Source organism: Ictalurus furcatus, chromosome 15, assembly GCF_023375685.1.
Source record: "Ictalurus furcatus strain D&B chromosome 15, Billie_1.0, whole genome shotgun sequence".
In the NCBI taxonomy this organism is placed as follows: domain Eukaryota; kingdom Metazoa; phylum Chordata; class Actinopteri; order Siluriformes; family Ictaluridae; genus Ictalurus; species Ictalurus furcatus.
The window spans coordinates 20,133,405-20,146,375 of record NC_071269.1 but is presented as its reverse complement, the minus strand read 5'-3'; the positions used below and the strand labels follow the sequence as shown (position 1 = coordinate 20,146,375).

General features: G+C 40.5%; 1 protein-coding gene across 1 annotated transcript; it reads right to left on the bottom strand.

Annotated features, from left to right (window-relative positions):
• Window positions 1-1,218: 1,218 nt before the first annotated feature.
• Window positions 1,219-12,799, bottom strand: rnd1b (Rho family GTPase 1b). Its single transcript, XM_053644058.1, has 5 exons — window positions 12,576-12,799; window positions 12,004-12,091; window positions 2,676-2,785; window positions 2,162-2,296; window positions 1,219-1,894 (listed from the first exon to the last, which is right to left on the bottom strand). The coding sequence occupies exons 1-5, from the start codon at window positions 12,693-12,695 to the stop codon at window positions 1,649-1,651; spliced, it is 699 nt and encodes a 232-aa protein (XP_053500033.1). The 5' UTR covers window positions 12,696-12,799; the 3' UTR covers window positions 1,219-1,648.
• Window positions 12,800-12,971: the final 172 nt, after the last annotated feature.

Here is a 12,971-nt window from a genome sequence, read left to right as displayed (position 1 = left end):
CTTAAATGGTTGGGTTGTTCTTAAATCCAATATTACTTTGACACAGGTTTACGCTACACAAAAAACAAAAACCCTTCATACAACAAAATTACGATAAGACTGGCTTGTTTTTACAGCGGTAATGGAGGCAGGGCCACGCACGACCACAAAGCTGTCGCAGGACGTTATAATCACAAAGCAATTTTATTTATTTTTTTATTATTGCCACTCTATATACTTTGCGTCACAAGCACGTCAATCATTATTGCTTTGTGGTTAAAAGCAGATTTTTCGAGAGCAGCACTGCACACACAAACTGTCCAAGCTTAAGAATTTATTTAGAAGGAGCCATATTTAGATATGTACCGAACTGCCCGCAAAAGTCTGCCTCGAGACTTCTGTAGATCAGATCGGGCAACAAGGCAAGAAAAACCTGTACACAGGAGAGAGAAGATGGAGTGCTACATCAAGATTCTTAGGAAATGTGTATAAAACCCATTATAAATGGCATGTGAAGATGGTTCGATTTCAGTCTGATGTAGATTGAATAAAAGTTGATCAAAAGACAATCTTGTCTGCATATGTTTAGATTTATTTGAAATCCTTGTTGATTGAGCAAATATCAACATGGTGCTACAACAGTTTTAAGAAAAACATCCTCGAGAACCTAAATTATTTCTGAAGTCCAATTCAGCTTTACGTTGGATGATTTGGAGTTCCCACCGAGGCTCACAGATACATGGCTCTCCATGATCACTACGTGGGAGACTCATGTACCGGTGGGCCAACAGTTACACCTCCCTCTTTCTCTCTTGTTCACAAGGGCAATTATTTATTGTCTTTTTAAATGCAGAAGCACTTACATCAGGTGGTATTTAATCAGAGGGGACAGTAAGCTTGTCTTTGGTTGCCTTTTGAAAAATCGCTGGCTGCAAATTTGTTTTTAGCTCCCCGCCCTCTGTCCTTACTTCATCAATTATAACGTTCACCCATCTTAATGTTTGGCTGGTCAAGAAAGCCCAACATTACAGGCAGATTCCAACAGAATTACAGTATCCAGTCTGCACAGCAGCCAATTCAGTCAGCATTATAATGCCAGATAAGCCTTCATGGCCAACAACCTCTTTCTCCAACACCTCTATAATAACCTGGGCCTTACACAGCTTCCTTATGCTCCACCAATTGAAGCCTTACTTTCACGGACACGCTTTTGTACATATTCTCTATATTTTTGAACTTTTTTTTTTTTTTTTTTTAAAATTTTTAAGAATATCAGATATAGTTGACACTCAAGAGCCAATAATGCGTTTTTGTCACATTTATGTCATGTTACCGAACCTCATATGCTGAACACTGGTTCCTTATTTACTAAGTCGGACCACAAATTCTCTTAACAGTAAAGGATGAAGAAATGACGGTTGATGATCAAACCTCGATCGAGAAAAGCAAGATACTGTACTGTGTAAGACAGGTATGCACTGGTGTAGAGATCAGGACAAAGCGGACAGCAAAGTGTCCACTTGTTCTGAAATGCATTTTGTCGGGGGGTGAGGAAGGATTCCCAGACGAAGCCTTCGCGATGAGGACATCGGAAAACCCACCCCCCTTCCCCGGACTAAAGCACGGGGGGAGGGAAAAGCTTGCGGGGTGAGGAGAGCAACCCCGCTGCTCACATGACTGAGCAGCTCTTGGCCTTCTCCTTCTTGAAGGTGGAAGAGAGCAGCTCAGAGCGGCTGGGCAGGTGGAGGAGGCGTTTAGAGAGGCGCCGATTGGGGCTAGACTTGGCCAGCGGCTGAAGCTTGTTGATGCAGGCCAGAGCTGCAGTGCGGAAAATGCTGTGGATGCTCTTTTCTGACGTGAAGGCTGAGCACTCTAGGTACGCCTCAGCCCCCAGTTGCTTGGCCATGGCTGAACCCTGGGACAAAGGAGAGGAGAAATGTCAGTATGGATTTTCCACCTTGAATTTTATCCAAAATAACTGTGGATGGTTGCAGTGTTGCATGTAAACCAAGCACCAATCCACTTTAATTAGCTCTTGATCTTAAAACGATTATTAGGTGTCGCTCTTAAGTGGCTGAAACAAAGACCTGGCGTCATCTGAAACCTGTTTTGATCTTTATTCAAACTTCTCATAATGTTGTCATCAACTAGTTACCACATTGACTTAATACATATATCACACCTGCTCTTGGGTAATGGGTGTTTGTTTCTGATTGGAGAGTTCCATCAGTGTACACACATCCGTGCGCAGGTCCGTTTTGCAGCCGACAAGCAGAATGCGGGTGTTGGGGCAGAAGTCCATGATCTCTGTCTTCCACTACACAAACAGACACAAATGTAAAAATTTACTCAAGATTCAGTTAAAAAACCCATTATACTTGTTATTTCCTGATAGGAAGTCTTGCAAATGGGTTTCCTCTGGGTTTCCTCCCACCTCCAAAAAACATGGTAGGTGGAATGGCTACGCTAAATTTCCTTGTGTGCATGCATGCGTGTACGATGCCCTGTGATCGTGTACTCCCACCTGAAGATGAATGCATAGGACTTAAGTGTAATTAAGACTTTTTCCGAGTACCAACATCTTTCAAAGGAACCACTTTGCTATCTCAAAGATTTGTTCATATTATAAAGAACCTGACACCAAAGCTAGAACCGAATTGTACAAAGATGGGAATTTCAGAGCGCTAAATTGGTACCTTCTTGAGTCCACTGTCGACAGTGTCTGGACGGCTGATGTCGAAGCACAGGAGCACGGCATCAGAGTCGCTGTAACAAAGTGGCCTCACATTGTCATAGTAAGGAGAACCTGCAATGAGAAACATGAAGAAAAAAAAAACATCAAAAACCATCGAACCAAATACCATGGCCAACTTAAGACCTGGAGCCAAAGATGAAGCTCGAGGTTATCCCTGCTAGACTTCACTGCTCACATATAGTTCAGCTCATCTCAGTAAAGCACACACTGGCATTTTAAAGAACATGAAAATGACAATTAAATCCTGAAGCTTTATTGATCCATCTCGATTTTTTCTTGGTTCTATGGATTATGCAATGGGAACAGCGAGTTTGGGGCCAGGCAGTGGCTCCCACTCTTTCTCAGAATCCTTAAGTAATCCACCCACCACCATTTGTGTGTGTGTGTGTGTGTGTGTGCGCGCACGCGCATGCATATGTGTGTGTGTGTGTCCCACACGCGCAATACCTCTGCTCCCCCTGTTTCCACAGCAACAGCCTCGGAATCTACCATCTGCAAAGCGTCTTCCACCCACTCCTCCATAAAGGCTTCCCTCAACTGCCAATCATTAGACAGAGAGCCGTGCCCACCCACCAGTTAGTGCTGAATAAAATGCCTGGGTCGAACAGTGTTAATGTACCTCACTGCACACAAGCCCTTTGTCCAAGGAAATTCAACTTCAGCGCTTTGAACTGGGTATAAAATAAAATCAAAGACAAAAGCGGAGTCCTCTAGGAATTACTTTGACTTTGGTAAAAATGACGACACGCTGCGGGGTGTAATCTTTGAGTACGCTCATTCAATCATACAAATTAACATATTGATTAGACTGACTTGGCAAAGAGGTACTGGTACAAAACTATTTAGGGATTCTACAAAATTCACACATTTGTTCCTTCATATTGGCGACTACAACAGTAGTGTTGGTTCAGTGATGCACCCAATTACAGCTTCAAAAATGTACATCTCACCAATCATGCAAGCATCTGTGCATTGTCTTGCTATGCAGGTAAACTGAATCTGGCTTATAACATTGTTGTTTTTTTAAATATCTATGGACTGGGTGATCTGATGAAATCTCCATATAGTGATATTTTACAATAGCCTTTCTTAGATATCGTGGAGATCATGATGTGTTTTTATAATGCAATAAATTTAGTTACAAATAGATATGTACCAGCTGATCTGGTGTTTTTATTTTTCCCCTAATTGTGTTAGTTACCATACAGGTGCATATAAAAATAATTCCCCATAATTTAATTAAAAAGTGGAATTTTCATATATTCTAGATTCATTACACATAGTGAAATATTTCAAGCCTGTTTTTTATTTTAATCTGGATTATTACTGCTTACAGCTCATGGAAATAAAGAATCCAGCATCTCAAAATATGAGAATAAAGAATTTAATACAGAAGTGTCGACCTTCTGAAAATTATGTTAATTTACTCGGTAAGGGCTCCTTTAGTACGAATTACTGCATCAATGTGACGTGGCATGGAGGCAATCAGCCTGTGGCACTGCCGAGGTGTTATAAAAGCCCAGGTTGCTTTGATCGCGGCCTTCAGCTCGTCTGTATTGTTGGGTCTGGTGTCTCATTGATTCTCTATGAGATTCAGGTCAGGCGAGTCAGCTGGCCAATCAAGCACGGTAACACTATGGTCAGCAAGCCAGTTACTAGTAGTTTTGGCACTGTAGGCAGGTGCCAAGTCCGGCTGGAAAAGGAAATCAGCATCTCCACAAAGCTCGTCAGCAGATGGGACCATGAAGTTCTCTAAAATCTCCTGGTAGACACTGCATCGGCTCTCGACTTGAGAAAACACAGTGGACCAACACCAGCAGATGACATGGCACCTCAAATCTTCACCGACTGTGGAAACTTCACACTTAGACTCTCCACTCTTCCTCCAGACTCTGGGACCTTGATTTCCAAATGAAATGCAACATTTACTTTCATCTTCCCCATGATTGTGGTTGTGTGTACTGAACCAGACTGAGAGATTAAAGGCTCAGGAAACCTTTGCAGGTGTTTTGAGTTAGTTAGCTGATTAGAGCTCTTCTCAGGTCGACATTTCTGTATTATAAATTCTTTATTCTAATATTTTGAGATACTGGATTTTTTTACTTCCATGAGCTTTAAGCCATAATCATCAAGATTAAAACAAAAAAGGCTTGAAATATTTCAATTTTTGTGTAATGAAAGAATATGAAAGTTCCACTTTTTAAATTAAAATTACACAAAAAAAATGAGCTGTTCCACGATATTCTAATTTTGAGCTGCACCTGTACTTAAAAAAAAATAAATAAATAAAATAATAAATGTAGAATAAATAAATGCAACACTACTGAATTGCTGGCAGTTTGTGAGCAAACTTATGTATTGTTTCTGCAGTAACAATTTTGTAAATCAATAAGAATCTGCTGAAAGAAAAAACAAAATAATAATATTATTAATAATAATAATAATAATAATAATAATAATAAGTCAGAAACTGGTGGCATTTCAGATTCAGACAGTCTGCAGAGATGATGCATCTCTGGAAACCACGCCACTGACCGTCTCTCCACCTCTTCCTCTCTGATAAGTCACGGACATTCACTGCCAGAGTGTGATCATGCATTCAATTGCCTCTGGTTTTAATGCAGCAATCTATAGGCATGCACACCAGGGATATGGAGGAGCCATTTTTCAATTAAAGTTGACAAATTACACATCCAAAAAGCTGGACACAGTCTGAGAACGTGGCTGACCTGCTCACACAGCGAGAATAATTATACGAACCTTCCAAACTCAACGTTAACGAAGTATAGGCTCTAGAATTGCTACAGAAACATGAGAGAAGTACAGGAAACGAAGGTTATACTTGAGTGAGGCAGCAAGTGCTCTACTTGTTAATTGCCCGCTCCCGCAGTTTTGGGATTATAAGGAGGTGCTATCCAACACCCTTAAGCATTAGAACATGGTGGGCAAATGACAATTCCACTGCCAACCTGCTGCTGTGTTCCTCAGCTAAACAAGACACTACTTTTATGGTGTCCATAAAAAGTTTGTGAGCCATCAGAAACCATAGCATTGAAAATAAACCACGTAGTGCAAACCTTAGTGCCAATAGCATAGCAGCAGTGGCCTAGAGAAATCTGCAGTGCACATTTATATGCAGAATCCTTCTACAAGATCAAATGAAGAACCTTGTGAGAAACAGATGGAGATGGAGAGGGCTGTTTTGTGCTTTTGTGTGCTGCACATAGAACGCCAAGGATCATCATAGTGCACGCCATCTGCTCAACCCTTTCAGTCAGCGCTGCCAATTTTCAAGCTAATGAGGTCAGATTTGGTCAAATCTTCAGGACCATGTCCATCATCATGCATCTTTAATTCTAAAAGTTCCATAAGTTACTGACCGGTTGTTTTGTTACATCAACATTATGTTACAGATTAGAGGTGCAATGATGCACCTCTTTCATGGTTTGCTTCAGTCCTCGTTTTCTGGGCCAGGGTCATCAGCTATTAGTCGTAATTGTAATCAATTTTGCCTTGCCCAGCTCTTCAGGTTGTTTTGCCTTTGTTTCTTTTGATTAAAATGTGGTCTATTTAGAATTTTATACCATGGCACAATTAAAGTTCATCAGATTTTAATCGGGCACATATCCCACCATGAATCGACCTGTTGCCTTCGTTATTGCTTGGTCACGTTTCAGGGGTAGGGGGGAGCCTGGCATTGAACACTGCAGGAGCTGATGGCTGTACCATCAGAGTTAAAATTGTGTTTAGCTCCCAGTTCAGCATGTTCATCGTGGTGCCTTCAAAGATGTTCTGCCAAATTCAATGTATTTCCTTATGCACATGCAGCATGACACTCAAACTGTTTTTATCAATGGCACAATTTCCATCTTAACATCGAGCAGAAAATATGACAAACTGCTACACTGGTGATTTAAAAGGACCTGTTTTTTCTGTGATTGAAGCAGCAGTATGCAACTCAAAACAGAAAAACTGCATGTATCGCGAGGCAAACCATAGCCTGCCGAACCATGGATTTTGGTTTTGTTTACATCACCACTCAATATGGCCAACGGTACACATGAGCTGTTTCTCAATTCTAAGAACGCAAAGAAACGACTTTCGTTCTCGTGAAGATCGGCCTTGCCAGGTTACCTCAAAAGAACAAACTTGGAAGGACAGGAGGACATAGAATGCATCTCTGCAAGATTTGAGATGTGCCATCAGCTTCCTGTTGTGCAATGGACCGTCCCAACACATTTCTAGTACTGGCACAGGACCATCATCTCTTCAGTGCTCCCCAAGTAATATGTTTCAGCGGGTTAATAGATTTACTGTTGACTGGCTGATGGACCAAAAGTTAATTCAGCATGTTTTAATGCAGCAAGCTCTCGGTTTGCAACCGCGACCTCACGTTAAATAAAAACCAAGCTAACGGGGTTACTGTTACCTCAGGATGGAAGCTAGCATAGTTTGATTAAAATACTTGAGGGATAAAAATCGACCTTTTCAACAACCTCACATCAAAATCATTCTTTTTAGACACATATTGCAATTTATTTAGATCGCCATTAAAAAGATGTAAAAAACTACAGTTATGGGTCAGGCTTCCATCATTCGCTATCATGCTATTGTTTTGCCACAGTGACTTCTGGGACTTCAAGAGGGTTCTGTGTGCTCAGGTCTGCATCTGCTGCATCCTCGATATCGAGAACACACCCAGGTAATTTCATGAGTCCCCGGTACTTGCGTTCTTGAGTATTGGAATTGAACGTTGGCGGTGGTTGATAACGTAGAACGAGTACACAAGATCGCATAAGAACACAATGTGAAACATCCATGATGCTTATACTTGAAACTCACCAAGTCTTAATGCAGCATCTCTGTTGATGATCAGACTGTCTAACTTTGATAGATTCTAACCAAAAATAGGGAATGCATTATTCCAACATATCAAATGCTGGAGTTGTTTGTTGCTTACAGATGATCCAATACAAATATACAGGAAAATAGTTAAGGGTTAAGAGTTTTGCTCAAGGTGGATCTACAGTGGATCAACAGCAATCCTAGCGTTTTAAACTCACAACCCTCCGATCTTAATCCCAAAACCTTGGCTGCAAACTACCACTGTTCCAAACAAAACTCTACTAGGAAATTCTTGGATGCGTCAACAGAATAATCAAACATAATGGCCAAGAGTCAAATTTAAACACCTTTAAGGGGTGAAATCTCCGAATTAAATCAGCACTCCAGATCTCAAAGTAAGGATGAGAGGGCTGGGATAGGTCAATGATTACAAAGGAGTTTGTTACAAGGGCGAAAAGAACAAAATGGTAAGCATATCCCATACACCCCACATTCCCATTAAAGATAGATGGGAACAAGTCCTGGCACATTCCTCCATGAAGTTTCCCCACCCCCCAAACACACTCCCTGTCTTCACTAAGGCACAGCATGGCCAAAATTCTATCAGGATCCCCACTGAGAATTAAACAAAGAATGGCCCCTCTTGTTGAGAAGCAGCTATCCATGACCTTTTGGGCCTTCCCCATTCACAGGGGTCATCTTGGAGCTGCTCTTAAGTTCCCACCTCTTATCCCATCCACACCTTCATAAGAAAAGCACTCATTAATCTACTCGCCACTCTAATGTGCTAATAGTCCACTATACCTCTGCCAGGTCATCATACATAATCGCTTGCCGCATCTGCCAAGATTGGATCCACAGCAATGTGTTACACTTAACATATTAAGAGCTTGTCTGCTGCCAAAACCTTTTGCAAGTGATATACAGCAGACTACACTTTCCTGGGCCATCTTACTGCAGCAGGTCCAGTAGGCCACCATGACCGAGAGAATTGATTTTTGCTTGTAAATCCGAGCTGAGCACCCGAGAGAGCTATCTGATGAGGTCAGTCCAATCAATGTGAAGAACCTTAATAAGAAACCCTGCTCCTGAAATCCCAGCAGGCACGAGAGAGCAGAGCTCCTGGGTGGATATAATTAGTGCGCTGGGAAACTCCAGCAGATACACAACACGATTACAGCCATCCCACTGTGGCCGAGCCGATAAGGTACTGGGTCAGAATAAAATAGTTCAACAACTTACTTTTTTTTTTTTGCCAGACTATCCAGCACTAGTATGCAGGACACACTGTAAGCTACCATGCAAGGTACAATTGAGGGTTAAGGGCTTCATGTAAAGACCCAACATTAGTAGCTTTGTGCTTCTGCAATTCAAACTCTCAACCTTTCAACAGCTAGGCCAAAGCCTTAACTACCACTGCCCCTCAGCTGCTATTCTGATAAGGTAGTACTGTTAATCAACGTTGAAGAATTGAACCAATGAATAATAACTTGCCAGCTTTTTTTTAGGTCACAGGAGATGGCGCATTTATGGTATTGGAAGGTCTACATTTCTGGTGGTTGTGGTGGTGTGGGGTCTACATTTTTATATAAATCAAAAAAACATTTTGCAGGCAAATCATGTTTGACCAAGACAAAGATTAGTCCAATGCCAATTTCAAGTCAGGTCAGACTGGCTCAGTAACGGACTTCAAATTTCTAAACGGTGCTGAAGGTTTAGTGGTTAAATACTATACCATTCTCTAGAGCACGGGTTCTCAAACTTTCTGTAGCCAGGGACACCTTGAGCTGTAATAAACTCCATGGATTCCAATGCTTATTTCATGAATGATAAAATGTGTACAATCATAAGGTCTATGTATTAGAGCCACAGAGCTATTCCAGGAATTTCAACGGACATTAGGGCATTAATTATAGTCTCATTAGTTTTTGAGCTATTGAGGTTTCGATTAAACTCATTTGATACAAGGGACCAGATAAATAGACTAGTAACCAATTATTAATTACTTTATTTTTTTAAACATAACTTGCTAATGCGGTGTTATGATTTCCACCATTGTAACTAAATTAAAAATCATGGACCCACTGTCTACGCTTCAAGGATCTCTCTTTGCGAACCATTGCTCTAGAGTCATGTGTTGACCAAAAACCAAAAATTTGTTTAGAGCACCCATCAGCCAGCACCAACAATCCAACCAAATATAGCCAGTCCAGTTATTTTCCCTGTTGCTCCATTCCACCAGCAAATCTTTCCCAGACAAAGAAAATAATTATGAAACGTAACTGTATTCTAAAGAGCTAGCTGCACTGAGCTGATATACATGTCTCGCAGGACAGGAGTTATAAAATACTTGGATGAGTAACAAAATGCCAGTGAGGAAACCTGCTCCAATTCTGTCCCCATAGAACACATGAATGGCTGGAAGCTTTCTGAATCCCTGCTGCGTCCTCTCAACCTCATGCACATCCCTTAAAAGCACACTCTGTCCTGCCACTGGCGCGCCTCCAAACAGATCAAAGAGTGTCTGCCAATATAAAATAGAGGATGATCCCTGAGGGCCAAATTTCATTCAGCCTTTCCAATATTGGCAGATGAACACCAAATTATTAGGAGACAAAACACTCACACACAAGCTTCTCAAACCTTTTTTTCGCACTTTGCACGCAGTCAGACACCCCTCAGTGCCAAGTATACGGTTCTACAGTGTCCAGATATGTCACATTGTAAAACTACAGAGTGGGTTAAATCATGTGTACAAGGGGCTACAACAGGAAGCCTTTGGGACATTTGAACTGCCTCAACAACCATGTGATCTTTCTTCATGACTACATACATCTTTTATTCTTATAGGCTTTGGTTCCATTTGATTTTGATAAAGCATCATCAACAGGGTAATTTAGTAATTAGGTGACAACATGGCATGTGGTATAGCATACAACTTCAATACAAATTTAAACCTGCCACTTTCAAAATATATTTTTCTTAATATTATACATAAGAATATATGATATTCTTATGTATAAGAAGATACAGAAGAATCTTATGTGTTACATTATACATCACATTATATATTATATTATACATTATATACACTTGCCAGCAGCCATGGACTAGGATTAGCATAGATAACAACGTTAGCCTTGCTGGTCAAACCTGTGAGGTAAACCAGTTTGTCTAGTTGAAGTCAACAATCAAATGAAGGCTGTTGCCCTGAATCCAGGAAAGAATGGTGGAATTTGTAATTAGGATGGCAAAGCATGTCTGAGTCTGAGTCATATTATGTAAAGTGTGTCAAAATGTTATGACATGCTTGCTCACGTTAGCTGTAATGGTAGTTGATATACTCTGTATATCATTTTTGAAGTGCAACACTGAACTTCAGACCTGAGGAAGATACTTTGTCACATGCCCTTTATGTTAATCAGTCCCTCCAGGATTTTTCGAACACAGAAGTTAACGTGAAATCAAGGAAACTCTGCAATATCCGGAGGAGCTTACAATTTGTTTAAAACGAATGCATATTTTCCAGTTTTAGGTCAAGATGCATCATGTGACTTCATTAAAACACACATTCAGCCAAAGCCCTCTGTGATTCATGTGCGTTGCATAAGAGTACAGCTAAAAAGGTCTCATTTACCAACAATCACTGCAAAACAATTCTGCACAAAGTATATTGTGATCAGGGTGGGCGATGCGACATAATGACAACAACATCACGATATTTCAAGACATTTCTACAACACAATGTGCATTCCCTAACAACGTGCCTGCAAAACAGCGATGCATTTAAAAATAAACCTTTGAAAATTTATTCGATGGTACTTTTATTTAATGTCTACAAAACAAATGAACATAATCTATACAAATAATTCTGACTTTTACAATAAAAAAATAATAAATCAATCAAAACAGTAGAAAACCATATCAAATTGTCTGTTACAAAAATATTTACCGTTCTAAAATATCATGATACTTTTCTAAGATTTCATGGGTATTATGACATAATTAATCGCAGTATCAATATTATAGCATCATACCACGCAGCCCGAACTTTGACTTATAAATATTCCAACAGACTTATAAATAAATACTTCCACTTAAAATGTCTTACACGCATCACCACAACAAACGCATCATAGTTTCATGCCCATGATTTAACATTTATTCAGCAGGGTGAAGATGCCAATATTTTACAGTCGATTACCATCCCTACACTATGCATGTGCAGTCACCAGATACCACCGAGTTAATGATCATCCACACCGCAAGACAATCCTGCAGCTTCACTATAATGCACTCTTTCATGCATAATAAACTGAAAGCCATAACAGAGCACAGTTGATTTCCCTATTCATTTTTTTTTTTTTTTTTTTTTTTTAAAGGGAAAAAAAAGGACCCCCCCACAGCTGTAAGTAAGCTCTTACCTGATGTGTCCCACAAACTCAATTCCACACGCTGATCTTCAAGCTCCAGGCATGCTGTGTAGTTCTCGAACACAGTGGGCACATACGTCTGTGGACACACATCACAGAACACAGCCCTGTATTAACACCAATACCAACACAGCAACCTGATAATATTGAGTAGGAATGGAAACTAGACATCATGCATAATCATTTTCATAATATTGTCAACATTATTATTGTATTATTAGATATATAATGCAAAAAGGCATCACAAGAAAAGCTTCATGCTGAGGGATTGGCAGCACATGCATGTGCATATGTGCATGTGCAATATCTCTCTACTACTACTACTACTACTACTACTACTACTACTACTACAGGAGCAAAAATAAGTACACCCTTCCCATTCTTGATGGTCTTGGGGGATTTAAAAATTTTGCACACTAATTCTTAATTAGATATTAATCAGTCTGTGCGTCACAACTCAAAGAATGCTCATAACAGGTGTAGGGCATGTTTAAATTAATGCATTCAATTCTTTAAAGACACACAAACAACAACAACAACAGCAACAAAAAAAAAAGACTAACCTCTGGATAGCAGTCTTTTGCCAGGACCTGCAGCATAGCTGTTTTCCCGCATTGCACGTCACCAACCAGAACCAGCTTACATCTAATCACCAGCGGCTGTGCGTTTCTCCTCTCCTTCATTCTTACTGTTTATGTAAAAGTTGTAAAAAACAAAAAGAAAGCAGCAAGAGCGCAAATGCCAGCAAACAGACTCGGATCCAAACAGCCCAAGCGCGCGTGTCTGATCTGCTCCACAGTTTGATGCGACTGATTAGTGCGACTGCAGAGTTTTTATATGCAGCCCCGACAGCCAATGAGCATGCGACATTGGCCTCGACAGCCAATGGGATTGCGCCATTCTCTGCTCGAGCGTCTCGCCTTTGCTCCACTGCCCCAAAATCTGTGGCGACGTCCAAA

Bases quoted from the DNA above. Each gene is read 5' to 3' on its own strand.
- rnd1b (XM_053644058.1), bottom strand. From the start codon at position 12,695: ATGAAGGAGAGGAGAAACGCACAGCCGCTGGTGATTAGATGTAAGCTG. The intron at 2,786-12,003 runs GTAAGAGCTTAC...TTCTCATTGCAG, and splicing joins GAGTTTGTGGGACACATCAG to GTTCTCCTTACTATGACAAT. The intron at 1,895-2,161 runs GTGTGATATATG...CCTTTGTCCCAG, and splicing joins CACCCATTACCCAAGAGCAG to GGTTCAGCCATGGCCAAGCA.